Raw genomic sequence first — 18,809 nt, forward strand, 5'->3', positions numbered from 1 at the left:
TTGTGAGGTTTCGAAAATTTTACAGTGCGTATTATTCGCAGACGATACAAATTTATACTGTTCAGGAGATGACTTGAAAATTTTAGCCAATAATATTAAAGAGGAAATGGTTAAACTAAAATTGTGGTTTGATATAAATAAATTATCTTTAAATTTGGAAAAGACTAAGTATATGGTATTCGGTAATAAAAGAAAGATAGAAGTTAGTTTATCCATAAACAATGTGAAAATTGAGAAGGTGTCTGAAATCAGATTTCTTGGGGTCATCTTAGATGAAAAGTTGACATGGAAAGCTCATATAATGCATGTGAAAAATAAGGTATCTAAAAGCTTATTTATTTTGAACAAGGTTAAATATAGTTTTACATACAACACAATGAGAATGTTATATTGCTCAATTATTCTACCTTATTTCAATTATTGTGCCGAAATATGGGGAAATACATATCATAGCAACATAATGCCTTTATTTCTTTCACAGAAAAGAGCAATTCGAATCATTTTTAAAGTAGGATATAGAGACCATACAAATCCACTCTTTATTAGGTCGGGATTACTAAAACTAAAAGACATTGTAGAATTGAATACACTATTAATGATGTTCAAAGCGAGAAATAAAGTTATTCCGAAGGACATACAAAAGTTATTTGTGTTCACATCTGAAGATGAGAACCACAGAAGGCCGTATGACTTTAAACATCCAAGAGTGCGAACAAATTTGAAACAAATGTGCTTGTCTGTTGTTGGTGTGAAAGCATGGAATTCTCTAAACAAAGACTTAAAAAGCTGTAAGAATATATTTGTATTTAAAAAAAGTTATAAAAAGAGAAAACTGAAATTATATCAAACTGAGTTTTGATTTAGATTGGACGTGTCATTGTGAAAGTGCTTAAAGGAAAATGGAAAAGTATGTTGGAGTTCGGGTGTTGGTGGAGGGAACATTTATAATTCATCTAAAATACTGTAATTTGTGTTAAAAAAAGGGGCAGATAAATATAAGAATATAATTCTTCCATCTGCTCCTTTCTGATCATGAAAATGTATAAGAAAGAAAAACAAAAAAAAACAATGACAGTGTCAATTGTACGTGGCTTGTAAATATGCATTTTCATGAAAGGAATAAAAATAAATGATGAAAAAATGATGAATAAATAGAGCTAAAACAACATCCCTGCTGTCTGTGCTGTCTTCTTCCCCTGTACACGTAACCGTTTTTGTAGTAGCTTTTCATTCCTGCCCATCCTCTACCTCGACACATCTAGGGGTCACGCAACTCACCTTTTTGAAAGTTTTCTCGATCGTTTTAGGAGCAATATGTAGAATGAAAATGACTGTTATTTAAAAATGACTAGTTCCAGCTCAGAAAACAAAGTGGATGTCAGTTCAGGCGCTTCGGTACTACACACAGAAAGCCAGTAACTAGTCAACAGAAGTTGAAAAAAAAAATTGCTTCTACTGTTTCAGCAGAAAATCCCAAGACACTCGTCAGCCCTCGTGGAAGAGCAATAAACGATTCAAAACGCCGTCAAGAGGACGAAAGCTACGTGACGTGAGACTGTATTTCAGTCTTTACAGTGTTACGGAAGTACCTCAACTTAGAAGCTTAATTGTTTCTATAGCGGAGCTCTTAACTCAAAACACTTCTAATCTTAAAATGTATTGAAATACATTCAAATGATGCTTGCCCCCAAAAAAATCACAATTCTAACATGTAACGTGCCTTTTAAAAAGAAAAGCTAACGTGATGATAATTAACAGCATTCAAATCCCCATAAATGATTCTCAGGCGCGCCACCGCTGCTGCCCACTGCTCCCCTCACTTCCCAGGGGGTGATCAAGGACGTGAGTCAAATGCAGAGGACACATTTCGCCACACCTAGTGTGTGTGTGACAATCATTGGTACTTAAATGTACTTTGAAAAGTGGACTTCTGTCGTACTCTCTCAGTTGTTTTTGCACCTTTAACAGGATTGTGTCTGTCCTGTAGCCTTTCATGGTAGAACGAAGATATATGAGGCCGTTTTGTCTACATTTCAGGTTGAACCTATTCATATTCCTGCCCCAGTTTTATTGTATCCAACCGAAAATGTGTAGAAACATGTCTATGAATGCCCTTATTCATCCATGGCATTCAATAGATCGCAACTGGACTGTTTGGTTTGTCTTAGAAAACAGAAGCATCTCAAAAGTTGTTTTTCTCACTACGATAGGGCAAAAATATCCTTGCCCAGGCACACCCTCCTGGTTTTGGAGGACAAATATTTGGGGATTTGGAACCAGCCGCTGGACTAGATCTGACCGTTTAGAGCATTAACTTGGATGAGAGGCGAAACGTCCTTTTTAAACAAACCAAACGGTCTAGTTGCGATCGGTTGAATGCCCCGAGATTACAATGACCTGGATGAACGAGAACATCCATAGACATTAAACTTAGAAGCTTAATCGGTTTGGTGACGAATCTCTTAACTCAAAATACTTCTTATCTCAAAATGTATTGAAATACATTTGATTGGTGCTTGGCCCCGCAAAACAGCACGATTCTAACATGTTCCATTTCTTTTTAAAAGAAACACTAATTTGTAATAATAATGTACAGTGAGTGGATTTCTATGGTATCTTCTTTAAGATGTTTCTCCGTCAAATACAATATCAGCAGCTTGTCCATAGTTTCATGGATACATGTCCACTGTTTAGATATTATTTTAAAGCCATTTGCTGGCATTAGACTCATTCTTCTTCAATATGGCGCAGACTAGCGGTGAAAAGTCCCAATTGTTTCGTCAAGTTAGCTAGCTACATGCTCGGTCATGTTTTTGATGATTTCTTTTTTTGAATTCAATTACTATCATGAACTGTCTTTCACACTCACTTTCTTCCTTGTCATGGTTGGAAAAGCAATGTCATGTTTATCTCTAGCTATAAGCTAATACTAGCGAGTAATACCAGTTGTTTAAGCCGGATGTTACGGGCAGGGCCGCCTTAACCTAATGGGGGACAATCGGGATTTTACTCAAAAGAACAGCAATAATGCAAAAATATCATCCAATTAAAAAAGTATTTAGTTCATGAATACATCTCCTTTGTAACGGGCGCATGCACATCTGTGCGAGTGTAACAGAGGCTAGCCAACTTGAAGAATAGGGCCAGCAATCTGGAAGATTGCTTGTGCTTTTAGCTCAGTAGTCAGCATGCTTGCCTCGCACACCGGCAACCTGAGAAGTAGGAAAAAAAAACAAGAGAGAGAGAAAGTACACAATCGCTACAAGAAGCGGAGCTGTCTGTGATTGATAGCTATAAACACTAATTGCATTCCGCCATCAAAATCAGGGGCCCCACCGGGCGTCAGCCTGTGCATTAAGTCGGCCCTGCTTACGCTGTACACTGTGACATTTGCTACACCAACTAATGGTGGAAATGTTTTCAACTAAAGATTTTGCTTGCAACTTTAGTTTAGTTCAACATTAACTCTAAAGGCTTAGTTGGCCACATGCGTGGACAGCACCTATTAGCTCTTATTTCCAAAATTGTGTACACTACTGAATTAAGGTCTTACGGCCGCTTATGTGGACACTTATACTGCCATCTGGTGGTGTCAGAGAGTACAACATACAATGGAATTTGGAAAAAAAGTGTAAAAATAAGAATTAGCATGTCACTAAACATGAAGGACACGTTAGTTACTTATGGACTAAATGCATCATATCAAAAGATGATTCTTAGTTTTTTATTCTAAGTAGGGTCCAATAAGCCCAAATAGCAAAGATAAATAAAAAAACCAAACATGTAAACAAACAGCTTTGGCCTTAAGAAGTTGATAGCTCTTATCTCCAAACAATGTTAAGTTGGGACACTCTTAGGTTGAGGTACCACTGTATGACAATTTGTAATGATACGTTGTGTATGTCATGTTTTGTGATCATGTTTAGTTTAGTTGTGTTATGTTACTTCAAGACTCCATTGGTTCCTGTTTTTTTCACTCCCTTGTTTTGTTTCCCTGACAACTCATTGGTGTGAATCAAGACTTTATTAACACAGGTGCGTGAGTCCAAACAAATGAGGCAGGTGAAACCAATGAGTTGTCATGGAAACAAAACAAGGGAGTGAAACAACAGGAACTAATGGAGTCTTGAAGTAACATAACACAACTAAACAAAACATAATAACAAAACATGACAATGTAAAAGTTTGTGCGGAACCACACTATGCTCATTAGCACCAAAGCCATCCATCCATCATCTTCCGCTTATCCGAGGTTGGGTCGCGGGGGCAACAGCCTAAGCAGGGAAACCCAGACTTCCCTCTCCCCAGCCACTTCGTGTAGCTCTTCCCGGGGGATCCCGAGGCGTTCCCAGGCCAGCCGGGAGACATAGTCTTCCCAATGTGTCCTGGGTCTTCCCCGTGGCCTCCTACCGGTTGGACGTGCCCTAAACACCTCCCTAGGGAGGCGTTCGGGTGGCATCCTGACCAGATGGCCGAACCACCTCATCTGGCTCCTCTCAATGTGAAGGAGCAGCGGCTTTACTTTGAGTTCCTCCCGGATGGCAGAGCTTCTCACCCTATCTCTAAGGGAGAGCCCCGCCACACGGCGGAGGAAACTCCTTTCGGCCGCTTGTACCCGTGATCTTATCCTTTCGGTCATGACCCAAAGCTCATGACCATAGGTGAGGATGGGAACGTAGATCGACCGGTAAATTGAGAGCTTTGCCTTCCGGCTCAGCTCCTTCTTCACCACAACAGATCGGTACAACGTCCGCATTACTGAAGACGCCGCACTGATCCGCCGGTCGATCTCACGATCCACTCTTCCCTCACTCGTGAACAAGACTCCTAGGTACTTGAACTCCTCCACTTGGGGAAGGGTCTCTTCCCCAACCCGGAGATGGCATTCCACCCTTTTCCGGGCGAGAACCATGGACTCGGACTTGGAGGTGCTGATTCTCATTCCGGTCGATTCACACTCGGCTGCGAACCGATCCAGCGAGAGCTGAAGATCCCGGTCAGATGAAGCCATCAGGACCACATCATCTGCAAAAAGCAGAGACCTAATCCTGCGGTTACCAAACCGGAACCCCTCAACGCCTTGACTGCGCCTAGAAATTCTGTCCATAAAAGTTATGAACAGAATCGGTGACAAAGGACAGCCTTGGCGGAATCCAACCCTCACTGGAAATGTGTTCGACTTACTGCCGGCAATGCGGACCAAGCTCTGGCACTGATCGTACAGGGAGCGGACCGCCACAATAAGACAGTCCGATACCCCATACTCTCTGAGCACTCCCCACAGGACTTCCCGAGGGACACAGTCGAATGCCTTCTCCAAGTCCACAAAGCACATGTAGACTGGTTGGGCAAACTCCCATGCACCCTCAAGAACCCTGCCGAGAGTATAGAGCTGGTCCACAGTTCCACGACCAGGACGAAAACCACACTGTTCCTCCTGAATCCGAGGTTCGACTATCCGGCGTAGCCTCCTCTCCAGTACACCTGAATAAACCTTACCGGGAAGGCTGAGCAGTGTGATCCCACGATAGTTGGAACACACCCTCCGGTCCCCCCTCTTAAAGAGAGGAACCACCACCCCGGTCTGCCAATCCAGAGGTACCGCCCCCGATGTCCACGCGATGCTGCAAAGTCTTGTCAACCAAGACAGCCCCACAGCATCCAGAGCCTTAAGGAACTCCGGGCGGATCTCGTCCACCCCTGGGGCCTTGCCACCGAGGAGCTTTTTAACTACCTCAGCGACCTCAGCCCCAGAAATAGGAGAGTCCACCACAGATTCCCCAGGCACTGCTTCCTCATAGGAAGACGTGTTGGTGGGATTGAGGAGGTCTTCGAAGTATTCCTTCCACCTATCCACCACATCCGCAGTTGAGTTCAGCAGAACACCATCCGCACCATACACGGTGTTGATAGTGCACTGCTTCCCCTTCCTGAGGCGGCGGACGGTGGTCCAGAATCGCTTCGAAGCCGTCCGGAAGTCGTTTTCCATAGCTTCCCCGAACTCCTCCCATGTCCGAGTTTTTGCCTCCGCGACCGCTGAAGCTGCACACCGCTCGGCCTGTCGGTACCTGTCCACTGCCTCCGGAGTCCTATGAGCCAAAAGGACCCGATAGAACTCCTTCTTCAGCTTGACGGCATCCCTCACCGCTGGTGTCCACCAAGGGGTTTTAGGATTGCCGCCCCGACAGGCACCAACTACCTTGCGGCCACAGCTCCGATCTGCCGCCTCGACAATAGAGGAGCGGAACATGGTCAACTCGGACTCAATGTCCAGCACTTCCCTCTTGACATGTTCAAAGTTCTTCCGGAGGTGGGAATTGAAACTTTGTCTGACAGGAGACTCTGCCAGACGTTCCCAGCAGACCCTCACAATGCGTTTGGGCCTGCCAGGTCTGTCCGGCATCCTCCCCCACCATCGCAGCCAACTCCCCACCAGGTGGTGATCGGTAGAAAGCTCCGCCCCTCTCTTCACCCGAGTGTCCAAAACATAAGGCCGCAAATCCGATGACACAACTACAAAGTCGATCATGGAACTGCGGCCTAGGGTGTCCTGGTACCAAGTGCACATATGGACACCCTTATGCTTGAACATGGTGTTTGTTATGGACAAACTGTGACGAGCACAAAAGTCCAATAACAAAACACCACTCGGGTTCAGATCCGGGCGGCCATTCTTCCCAATCACGCCTCTCCAGGTTTCACTGTCGTTGCCAATGTGAGCGTTGAAGTCTCCCAGTAGGACAAGGGAATCACCCGGGGGAGTACTTTCCAGTACTCCCTCGAGTGTACCCAAAAAGGGTGGGTATTCTGAACTGCTGTTTGGTGCGTAAGCACAAACAACAGTCAGGACCCGTCCCCCCACCCGAAGGCGGAGGGAGGCTACCCTTTCGTCCACCGGGTTGAACTCCAACGTACAGGCTTTGAGCCGGGGAGAAACAAGAATTGCCACCCCAGCCCGTCGCCTCTCACTGCCGGCAACGCCAGAGTGGAAGAGGGTCCAATCCCTCTCGAGAGAAGTGGTTCCAGAACCCTTGCTGTGCGTCGAAGTGAGTCCGACTATATCCAGCCGGAATTTCTCGACTTCGCGCACTGGCTCAGGCTCTTTCCCCCCCAGTGAAGTGACGTTCCACGTCCCAAGAGCTAGCTTCTGTAGCCGAGGATCGGACCGCCAAGTGCCCTGCCTTCGGCTGCCGCCCAGCTCACATTGCACCTGACCTCTATGGCCCCTGCTATGGGTGGTGAGCCCATTGGAGGGGTGACCCACGTTGCCTCTTCTGGCTGTGCCCGGCCGGGCCCCATGGGAACAGGCTCGCCATCGTGCCCTACCCCCGGGGCCGGGCGAGGGAAATCTGGGTCCATGCTTTTTCTTCTTCATAAAGGTCTTCGAGCTGCTCTTTGTCTGATCCCTCACCTAGAACCTGTTTGCCTTGGGAGACCCTACCAGGGGGCTTTATGCCCCCGGACAACATAGCTCCTAGGATCATTGTCCCAATGATCCTAGGAGCTCTCCTCTCTGAGCTGCAACCTTATCGTGGTAGAGGAGTTTGCGTGTCCCACCAAAGCCATGGACAAACAAAACAGTAATGCGCACTAAAACCCTTTTAAAATGTCTGAGATCCAGCATCAAGGCTAGATTTTGGACAACACACTTCCAATAAACTATTGTGACACCTTTGAGACTGCCAGAACTTTACAAAAGTGTATTTATCTACTTTCGGCAATGTCAGTCGTCGCATGAAACATTTTGGCTTAGTTTTTACGCCGTATGCTCCTCCTGATGCAACCATGGATGACCCAATAATAATAATAATAATAAAGAGTTGCAGTGTCACACCTTAATGACAACCTCCAGTCTTCGCAGCCAGTCGCTGTGGTTCTGGAAGAGGTTCTCCAGTTTCCAGATGTTTTCCAAGATGTCACCCTGAGCATTCTCCATCAGCAGATGCTGCCGCTGTGACGTGGTCTGGGAGCGAGACACTGTGAGGAGGAGGAGAGGAGCTTGTTGACGGTCATCTCTCAGCAACAGCAGAGAAAAGAAAGAGAATGCTCTGTCATGACCGATCAGCTTGGATCACGGCCTCGTGTTAAATGCAGAACAGATGTCGCAACCTCTGAAGCGCGCTGAGTCCATACCATAATCATTTGTTTAAGCTGAAAAGCATTTTTTTTTGCAGGCCGGCGTTGAGGATGTGTCATGCTCCACTGGATCGCTTGTTGGAAACGTAACTAAGTGCTGGTGTTGAATTAGGCCTGCAGGGCCAAAAAAGCGAACAAAGAGCAATTCTACAGCAATGTGTTGACATTTCATCCCAGCTAAAGAACATTTTGTCAATCCAGGAAATAGGCTTCCTGTGTTTTTTTGGATTGAGCTGCAAAGCTCTGTTCTTTGACAGCAAATACATAAATTAGGCTTTCCTGTCTTGTGCTTGGCTGCAGTGTAAAGTGGACCTGCATCACATTCTGTTGGCTGCTTGGTAACGACTTTATCATCCGCACGCAGATGTTTTCAAAGCTTTGCAATCACAAGCATGACGCAGCGATGACATCGTCAATGCACGAGTTAAAAGATTTTATGTTATTGGGGTGATTCCCACTGGGTGCCCAAAATGTTTGATCCAAAAGTGGAGGACCTTCGAGCAAGAAAGAAAAAACTCTGAATCTATGCTTGTTATGCATGTTAGCTTTATTCCTAATGGTCCGCAACCATGCCAGCTAATTGCTAAATGATGGTCTGTCTGCAATGCAAATACACAACCGACACACTTGAGAACAAACACTGTATTGATTTGAGATGAGTTTGTTTATTTTGAACATGCATGCATACAACATGATACATCAAAATTTCCAGATTTTATGACATGTGAGCAGAGCAATAATTCAAAACAAAGTGGGAGGAGCTCTATTCTGCCTACAAAAGCCCTTAAAACACATCTATCTAAACACCTCCATCAAGGTTTTATATACATTCTGTAAGTGTGTATATATATATATATAAAATGTAGTAATTACTACAGTTATCCATCCATCCATTTTCTACTGCTTGTCTCTTTCGGGGTCATGGGGGGTGCTGCGGCCTATCTCAGCTGCATTCAGGCGGAAGGCTGAGTACACCCTGGACAAGTCGCCACCTCATCACAGGGCCAACACAGATAGACAACATTCACACTCACATTCACACACTAGGGCCAATTTAGTGTTGCCAATCAACCTCTCCCCAGGTGCATGTCTTTGGAGGTGAGAGGAAGCCGGAGTACCCGAAGGGAACCCACGCAGTCACGGGGAGAACATCCAAACTCCACACAGAAAGATCCTGAGCCCGGGATTGAACTCAGGACCTTCGTATTTTGAGGCACATGCACTAACCCCTGCGCCCCTGTGCTGCCTTAGTACAATTATAATGACATTGAATATTTACGTATTTTGCTCATTTTCTGCATAAGCATCGCATTAATATAAAACACGCTGTTTTTAGCCAGCAAAGGAAGCAATGAAGCGCCTTACCACTCGATAATGTAAAGATTGGCTTACACGCTTTGTGATCATGGTGCCGCTATAAATAGTTTGACTGCTTTTTCGCTTTTAATAACAATATCTCTAATACTTGGTTAACATTCAAGTCCCAAAATGTAAATGTAGTATAGTTGCCGTTTTTTGGATGGTTTTCATGTATCTCCACATTTTTACATTTATCTTAAGAATAAAACTTAAAAACATTTCGATTCATCCATATAAAAAACTATTTGGGATATTAAGAAAAAAAAGCACAGAGTGAAAACCACTTAAAGTACTGTCAATTATGTATTTGTGAGGTTTAAAACTCTATTTGAAAGGCATTTTTTTATGTTAGTTTAAAAAAAAATATCTATTATAAATAATATGTCTTTAAAATAATATGTTTATTGACAACAATTAAAATTTTCAGTCTGTATTTTAATTCATTATTATTTTACATATTTGTCCTTACAATGTGGATGAACAATTGGCCGCTTTCCAGTGAAAAGCCTGTATTCCCACATTTTGACAGCTACTAGTTTTGTACAATAAAAAAAAAATTATGAAACACATTCAGATGAACTATATAACGTATTTGAGATATAAAACAAACTTAAAAAGGATTTTGGAGATTTACTTTCCACTGCACAGTAATAATGTATGTTATAATTAATGTATCATTTATCATTGGTTTATGTGGTCATGTTGACAAAAGAATATTTTAAAGCTCTTATTGGACAGCTGTGCTCCCTGAAAATATTTTTTACTTTGGCTGTTGCCTTCTGGTGATTGACAGCCGCTTGTGTTCCTGCCTCTGACGTGACATTTCAACACCAAAACTGTGAAACCAAATGGTTGGTCACGGTTGCAGCATTTATGTAACACTTGTGGGTTCTTCCGAGGATGTCGTAGTCGTAATGGTTTGTAAAGTCCTTTGAGACATTTGTGATTTAGGGCTGTATAAATAAACATTGATTGATTGACTTATAAATAAGGTGTTGGGAGGTTTATCAACCTTTTCCAGGGCTTTTAATAACTGAACAACATGTTGAACTAAAATGATACTGGTATGATGTACTGTACTCGCATTTTAATTCTACTATGGGGAAGCTTGAGCCTACGCCAACTGTAGTATTATAGTTAATGCATTACATTACATGCAAGTTAATGCATTACATGCAAGTACACCCCGTAGTTGTTGCAAAAAGCCTAACAAAGACGTCAGAGCAGACCTGGGCAAATTAAGGCCCGGGGGCTCGTTAAGCTTTTCAGTCTGGCCTGCCGGACATTTCCAAAAACATTTTTTTAGATATTCAAGGTTTGAAAGTGTAGCTACCATTATGATGTGCAGTCATGTTTTCTAATGACCGTAAGTCTTGAACTATACAAAGTATTTCAAACGTTGGAATGAGCGCTTTTGGATAATATACCAGTTACTATGGTAATCTAATTAGTTACTATCATAATCTAATTTGTTACTATGGTCATCTAATTAGTTACTATGGTAACCTACGTCACAGCAGCTAAGATGAGGCACCAAGCAGTGTGGGTGGGAAGCGTTTTCACAGACGCGGAAGGAGATTTTCACGACAAAATACTAAAGCTTTGTGATATATCAGATTGTAGGTGGGTTTATTTTGTACCTTTCGTGTTCATATTTCCCTTTTTTTTGCATTTTTGTTGGGTTTCACTCGATTGTAAAATATGTCGATTGAAAGGGGGTGTGACCTTCTTATTTTGTCAATATTCAGTGTTTTATCGTTCATCGAAAAAGTTAAAATTCCATTAAGTTTTTTAAGGCGGTCTGTCATAACGTTTTTAGCATTCAATCAGACATTATTGTGAGGCTTTGTATTATTGTTCCTAAAAACAGATATTCCGGCCCCCCGACACATTTTTTTCTTTAAAGGGGAACATTATCACTAGACCTATGTAAGCGTCAATATATACCTTGATGTTGCAGAAAAAAGACCATATATTTTTTTAACCGATTTCCAAACTCTAAATGGGTGAATTTAGGCGAATTAAACGCCTTTCTATTTATCCCTCGCGGAGCGATGACGCCAGAACTTGACGTCACCTAGGTAATAAAGCCGCCATTTTCTCAAACACATTACAAACACCGCGTCTCAGCTCTGTTATTTTCCATTTTTTCGACAATTTTCTGGAACTTTGGAGACATCATGCCTCGTCGGTGTGTTGTCGGAGGGTGTAAAAACACTAACAGGGAGGGATTCAAGTTGCACCACTGGCCCAAAGATGCGAAAGTGGCAAAAAATTGGACGAAATGTGTTCAAAATACGAGGGTGTGGGGAAAGCCGACGAAATGGTCAGTCGTTTGTTCCGCACACTTTACCGACGAAAGCTATGCTACTACAGAGATGGCAAGATTGTGTGGATATCCTGCTACACTCAAAGCAGATGCATTTCCAACGATAAAATCAAAGAAATCTGCCGCCAGACCCCCATTGTCTGTACATTTTACTGGCGGTGCTAAGGCAGACATGGCACAGCGATGTATGAATAACCTGCAGATGCATTTCCAATGATAAAGTCAACTAAATCACAAAAGTGAGTTTTGTTGATGTTGTTGACTTATGTGCTAATCAGACATATTTGGTCGCGGCATGACTGTCAGCTAATCAATGCTAACATGCTATTTAGGCTAGCTGTATGTACATTTGAAACTATATTTACATCCAGCGTTCCCCCCACCCACATTTAATGCCAAACAAACACTTACCAATCAATGGATTTAAGTAGATCCAGTTTCACAAGATGCGCAACTTCCGATCGTTGGTCTGCACATTTTACCGGCGATGCTAAGGCAAACATGTCCGAATAGCGTCAATAGCTATTCGCTCAATAGCTTCAGTTTCTGCTTCAATTTCGTTTTCGCTATCTGCCTCCATACTCCAACCATCCATTTCAATACATGCATAATCTGTTGAATCGCTTAAGCCGCTGAAATCCGAGTCTGAATCCGAGCTAATGTCGCTATATCTTGCTGTGCTATCCGTATTGGCATCACTGGATGACGTCACAGGAAAATGGACGATGGCTTCACAGATAGCGAAAATCAAGCACTTTAAAGTTTTTTTTTAGGGATATTCCGGAATGGGTAAAATTTTGAAAAAAACTTTGAAAAATAAAATAAGCCACTGGGAACTGATTTTTATTGGTTTTAACCTTTCTGAAATTGTGATAATGTTCCCCTTTAAATGTGGCCCCCAAGTCAAAATAACTGCCCAAGCCTGCGTCAGAACTTTAAATATTGAGATAATTTAGTTTCATTGTATTTCTCCATTCTCCCAAGGGACAATAATCGACTCAATGTCAAACTATTGTTGTAATTGTGGCTTTCCTCTCAGCTGAAATAGCCTCACAGCTGCTTACCTGCTGCTTTGGTATACTCTTCACAGCTTGCAAAAGTAAAAAAACACTTATTAACGCGTATTAAACTTGGTTGCTAAATGTCCAATAAGTCAGCAGTCCAGTGAGGAAGCTAAATTTCTGGCTTCGTAACCATGGAGCAACCAGGATTCACTCCGCAGGATATTTGTCTTGTCCAACTGCGCTTTGAATGCAACACAGAGACATAGTGTCATTCAGGAATGCAATTAACTTGAAACCAACTCTTGTTGAGTTATTAATATTTACAGGAAACCTGTGCAAAATATGCTGCATTAGTTGAAAGGACTAGAGACAGAAGCGCTTTCTACGTTCAGTGTGATGCATGACTTCATTAAAAATACTACAAACAAAACAGTTACAGATGGAGAACTGTCTCTACCAACTTCACACAACAATAACAATCATTTTAAAAAGACAGTGTGATGAAGAGTTATGCTTTGGAGCGCTAATGTGACACAGCGCTCCCAAAGTAAACAGACCAGAAACATCAGTGTGCGATAGCGTCATTATTCCACAAAATAACAACAAATGAGGCTACTCTGTACAGCCTTGGGTTAGTTTTTTTATCGGCCCTTGGCAGATTAGAAAAAAAAAAACAAAAGAAAAAAAAACAATGTTGGAGATTTTGGATGTGTAAGTCAGTGTTTCTAAACCATCAGACCAGGGCCTATTGTTGGGCCGCGAGCGCCCCCTCGAGGGCCGCCAAGACATACCTGTTTCTCAGCTGTGTTGCGCATGGGCCTCAGTGGTACTCAGTTGTAATACACGTTTCCATCACATGTGGCAATAATGACAAAATCAAACCTGGATAAGTTTAGAGAAGTTTCTTTAACGCAAAAAATATGACTAAAGTGGTGAAGCTGTATTTTAGTTTAACTTAAATTTTAATGACAATTTATTTAACAAATATATGGATGGATGGATGTATTAATAGTTATTAATTTAGTTAAAATGTTTTCATTTTAGCACTGTGTAATTGCATGTAATTTTTTTCATGCATATTTAACTCATATTTATTTTTGTAACCAGCCTGACCTAAGCCTTGATAATAATTTTTGTGATTAACACATGCATTCATATCACTTGACAATGTTTATCCTGTTAAACTTTAAGTAGGTTAGATATAATTATTAAATATGATTTATAGCAACAGTAAGATGACTAATTTAGTGTTAATATTTGAGTGGGTCCTGGGCCCCTCTGTCGTGGAAAAGAGTGGCCCTGAGGTGAAATAGGTTAAGAACCCCTTGTGTAAGTAATACGCAATAATTATTTAATATTTGTTTATATTGACAAATGTGCTGTTTTGGACTGTAATATTGTTCAATTAAGAACACATTACGTATGTGTAGCTTGTGCATAAATGCCAACCCTCCCACACTTTCTGGTAGACTCCCGAATTTCAGTGCATCCATCCATCCATTTACTACCGCTTATTCCCTTTCGGAGTCGCGGGGGGCGCTGGCGCATATCTCAGCTACAATCGGGCGGAAGGCAGGGTACACCCTGGACAAGTCGCCACCTCATCGCAGGGCCAACACAGATAGACAGACAACATTCACACTCACATTCACACACTAGGGCCAATTTAGTGCATCTTCCAAAAATCTCCCAGGACAACCATTCTCCCGAATTTCCCTCGATTTCCTGCCGGACAAAAATTTTGGGGGCGTGCCTTATTGGGACTGCCTTTACCATCCTCTCTCACCTGAAAAGGAGATTATTATATATATTTCTGTTATCCATAGGTTTATCATAAACCCATAAAGTAGCCAAGCACGGAACTTTTTCCCAGCGTGTGTTTATTCCAACCGGCACGTTAATACACTGACACACAACATCCGGATTCCCATCATGCAAGTATTAATGTCCAAAATGTGACGTTTGGAGGGCATAGCGATGCCGGATTTGTTCTTCCGTGGATGAGTCGGGCAAGAACACAGCGAACGGTAAGAAATAAAGATTTATTAACTAATAAACAGACAATGAACAGAAACACTGGCACAAGGGCACAAAAAGGCAAAACAAAAGCTACTAGCATGAGAGCTAGGGATAAATAAAGGGTAGCCGAAAGCTTGCGAGTAGATACAAAGAAATAGCAGTCGTCACTTGTTGCGTGTAAGCAAATTAGGATCCGAGACCGAAAGAACAAAAGGGGCAGGCTTAAATAAGGCAGTAATCAATAGTAACAGGTGTGTGATCGGGACAGAAGAGAACAGAGCAGAAGGGATAAGTTCAGTTTTAACACCCCCCCCCCCCCCCCCACACACACACACACCCCATTAAAACTACTCAGACTCCCTCTTGCTTGTGATACCCAAAAAATACACAAAAAGAAAAGGAAGCATACACCAGTTACTTGGTCTTTCTAAACATTTTTCAACACATGTGTCACGGCCAATTATGCTAGGCGTCGGTTATATATAAACATTTACATATTAAGCATGTTTTCTCATTTCAACTTCACAAACATGTTACGGTACTTTCCCTGGACTGTTTTGCATTACTATCACAAAGCAGAAACATGCGCTTCCCTGTAAATTATTTACACCATGAAGCCACAAGTCAGTGAACAGGGCGCCCACAACAAACATAAACAACGCTGCTCCACTTGGATGCCAACAACTCGGCGAGAGTGAAACAACTTAGACTGCCAAAACAGCTTGTTTCCATTAAAATGAACTGTATCTTGGCTGCGGAATAAGGAATGACTGAAGCAGCAATAACCAGCGTGTCAATTATAGGATTCGTGGGAGTTCCTCAGGCAGCATTACTGTGCCAAACAAACCTTAGGCCTACATCTTGAGCCGTACACCATGTTTTTCGGAAGAAAAAAAAGTCTGTGGATCTGAAGGTCTACAATAGATATTTTTGGAAAGGACATGAAGAAAAAAATGCCATTAGGTGAGTCAAAACTGGGGATGTATTTTTGGTGTAAATAATAAATGTCTGAATTTAGTCATACAATTCCCTTTAAAAATATGCTGAGGCACTCAAAAAACTCATAATATATATATTAGGGGTGTGGGAAAAAAATCAATTTGAATATGAATCGCGATTCTCACGTTGTGCGATTCAGAATCAATTCTCATTTTTAAAAAAGATCGATTTTTCTATTTATTTTTTATTTTAATTTGATTTTTTTTTAATCAATCCAACAAACCACTACACAGCAATACCATAACTATGCAATCCATTTCCAAAACCAAACCTGACCCAGCAACACTCAGAACTGCAATAAACAGAGCAATTGAGGAGACAAACACGACACAGAACAAACCAAAAGTATTGAAACAAAAATGAATATTATCAACAACAGTATCAATATTAGTTATAATTTCAGCATAGCAGTGATTAAAAATCCCTCATTGACATTATCATTAGACATTTATAAAAATAAAAAATAAAGTGTCACAGTAGCTCACACTTGCATCACATCTCATAAGCTTGACAACACACTGTGTCCAATGTTTTCACAAAAATAAAATAAGTCATATTTTTGGTTTGTTTAATAGTTAAAACAAATTTACATTATTGCAATCAGTCGATAAAACATTGTCCTTTACAATTATAAAAGCTTTTTACAAAAATCTACTACTCTGCTAGCATGTCAGCAGACTGAGTTAGATCCTGCTGAAATCCTATGTATTGAATGAATACAGAATCGTTTTGAATCAGAAAAATATCGTTTTTTAATCGAGAATCGCGTTGAATCGAAAAAAATATCGATATATTATCAAATCACGACCCCAAGAATCGATATTGAATCGAATCGTGGGACACCCAAAGATTCACAGCCCTAATATATATGTATATACACACACACACACACAAATATATATATATATATATATATATGCATATATATATATATATATATATATATACATACATATATATACATACATATATATACATACATACATATATATATACATACATACATATATATACATACATATATATATACATATATATATATATATATACACATATATATATATGTATGTTTGTATGTATGTATGTATATATATATATATAATATATATATATTATATATATAATATATATATTACATATATATATACATATATACACATATACATACATACATATACATATATGTATATATATATATATATATATATATACATATATATATATATATATGTATATACACACTGTATCTCAACAGGTGTGGATTCTTAATCAAGCGAGAAATATTGAGGCATATTTGGTTCAAGAATTCTGGGTCACAGCTCGTGGATACAGCTGAGTGCCATTTGTAGGGCAAGTGTGCGTGGAGCGGGTGTGGGAGCTGAGTGAACCGTATATGCCAGGGGACCAGTTTATTTAATTAGGCATTATTTTCACGGACCGGTTTTTCAAGTGTCGCAGACAAATCCAGCAAAAATAAATGCATGAAAAATAGAACTCACTATAAAGCTGAATAAGTGGGAGCCCTGGGCTTGTTTCTTTGCAATAAAATCTCGAACAGGTTGTTGGTAGTATTTACCATCAACCTGCTGGGGACTGCAGATGGAAATCAGCCTTTGGCTAAAATCTATCACATTTATATTTTAGATGTTCATTAATGTGCATTGTATCACGTCACAAAGTTATAACAAATAAAACGAAGGGTGACCTCCTTTGAGGAGTTTTATTATCTATGAACAAAGTTATAGGTGTGTTTAGTGGGACAGGAGAAAGTTAAGGCGGTCGTTTATAAACTATTTAATATTTCGGTGTGGCCGGGTATTAAATGCATCACGGACCGCTACCGGTCCCCAGACTGGTGGTTGGGGGCCATACTATAGGCAATATAACTGGCAACGGTGAGACCGACTAATTGCTAACTTCCCGCAGGTGTAGGAGAGAAGACACCGCAAAAGAAGGCAGACAAGTGACAGCAACACAGTGGCAACAAACACCACAACATGACTGTCATTCTGTCATGGAAAAGGGGTATAAGAGTAAATAAATTCAGCTTCGTCCTACTCTTTTTCGGACATATTGTAATGAGAAATTGGAAACATGTGATGTACCATATTGTTACTGTATGCATGTTTTTAAAATATGTTAAAACATTTCAGTAAACAAAGGGACAGCTGGATCCGTGAACGGCTTGATTCCATTTTTTATGATTTCATATTGGAAAATGTGTTCAAAATACAAAACACACACAAGTGACACAGGTCCACCCGTTTTGGGGTCACTTGAGCTCCCTTTGAGGGTTTGTCAGAAGAAAAAAAAAAACTCCTAAAGATAAAACGCAAGCTGCAATGTGAACCAGATGTGTTTTGCCTCTTTAGGAAAAGTCAAAAAGGGCAAGCGTGACAGTGAAATGCCACTCGGAGCCGCTTTGAAACGAAATCTTTCCCTTATAGGCGCACACTTGTAAAAACAAGTACTTATCCCAAATACATGCAGAAGAATAAACCTCCCATCACTTTTGTCATAATAACATTGTTTCAGTTCGTTTTACATGTATGACACTTGCTCAAATGCAACACAGAACAGTTAATAACAAAGGTTTTATGATGGACAGCACAGATTGATGCTGTCAAGTCCAGCAAGTCTGATAGTGCATGCGCATGTGCAGGCCGTTCCTGCAGCGGCTTTAAATTGACTCTGAGAACATAAAGCTTCCACTAATGTGTTCGGAGTCATTCTCTAAAGAAAAGTGTCTGGAGAACGTCCAAAAGTTCCCCCTGTGGGAGTCTTTGATGAGCGCGTGCATGCCTGCGCACACACACACACACACACACACACACACACACACACACACACACACACACACACACACACACACACACACACACACACACACACACACACCAGAGACAATGCAGAGCAGACCCAAAGTTCTTTCAGGCCATTATTAACATGTAAGGACTAATTGG

General features: G+C 41.2%; 1 protein-coding gene across 2 annotated transcripts in view; it reads right to left on the minus strand.

Moving 5' to 3' along the window:
• scara5 (scavenger receptor class A, member 5 (putative)) overlaps positions 1–18,809 on the minus strand; it is a 97,360-nt gene that overhangs the window by 42,029 nt on the left and 36,522 nt on the right. For both annotated transcript variants that reach the window (XM_061900936.1, XM_061900937.1), the window contains one exon: positions 7,835–7,977. In XM_061900936.1, the coding sequence (XP_061756920.1) occupies positions 7,835–7,977 (143 nt within the window). The remainder of the gene's footprint in view (positions 1–7,834; positions 7,978–18,809) is intronic.

The sequence above is a fragment of the Nerophis ophidion genome, linkage group LG05, assembly GCF_033978795.1.
Source record: "Nerophis ophidion isolate RoL-2023_Sa linkage group LG05, RoL_Noph_v1.0, whole genome shotgun sequence".
In the NCBI taxonomy this organism is placed as follows: Eukaryota; Metazoa; Chordata; class Actinopteri; order Syngnathiformes; family Syngnathidae; genus Nerophis; species Nerophis ophidion.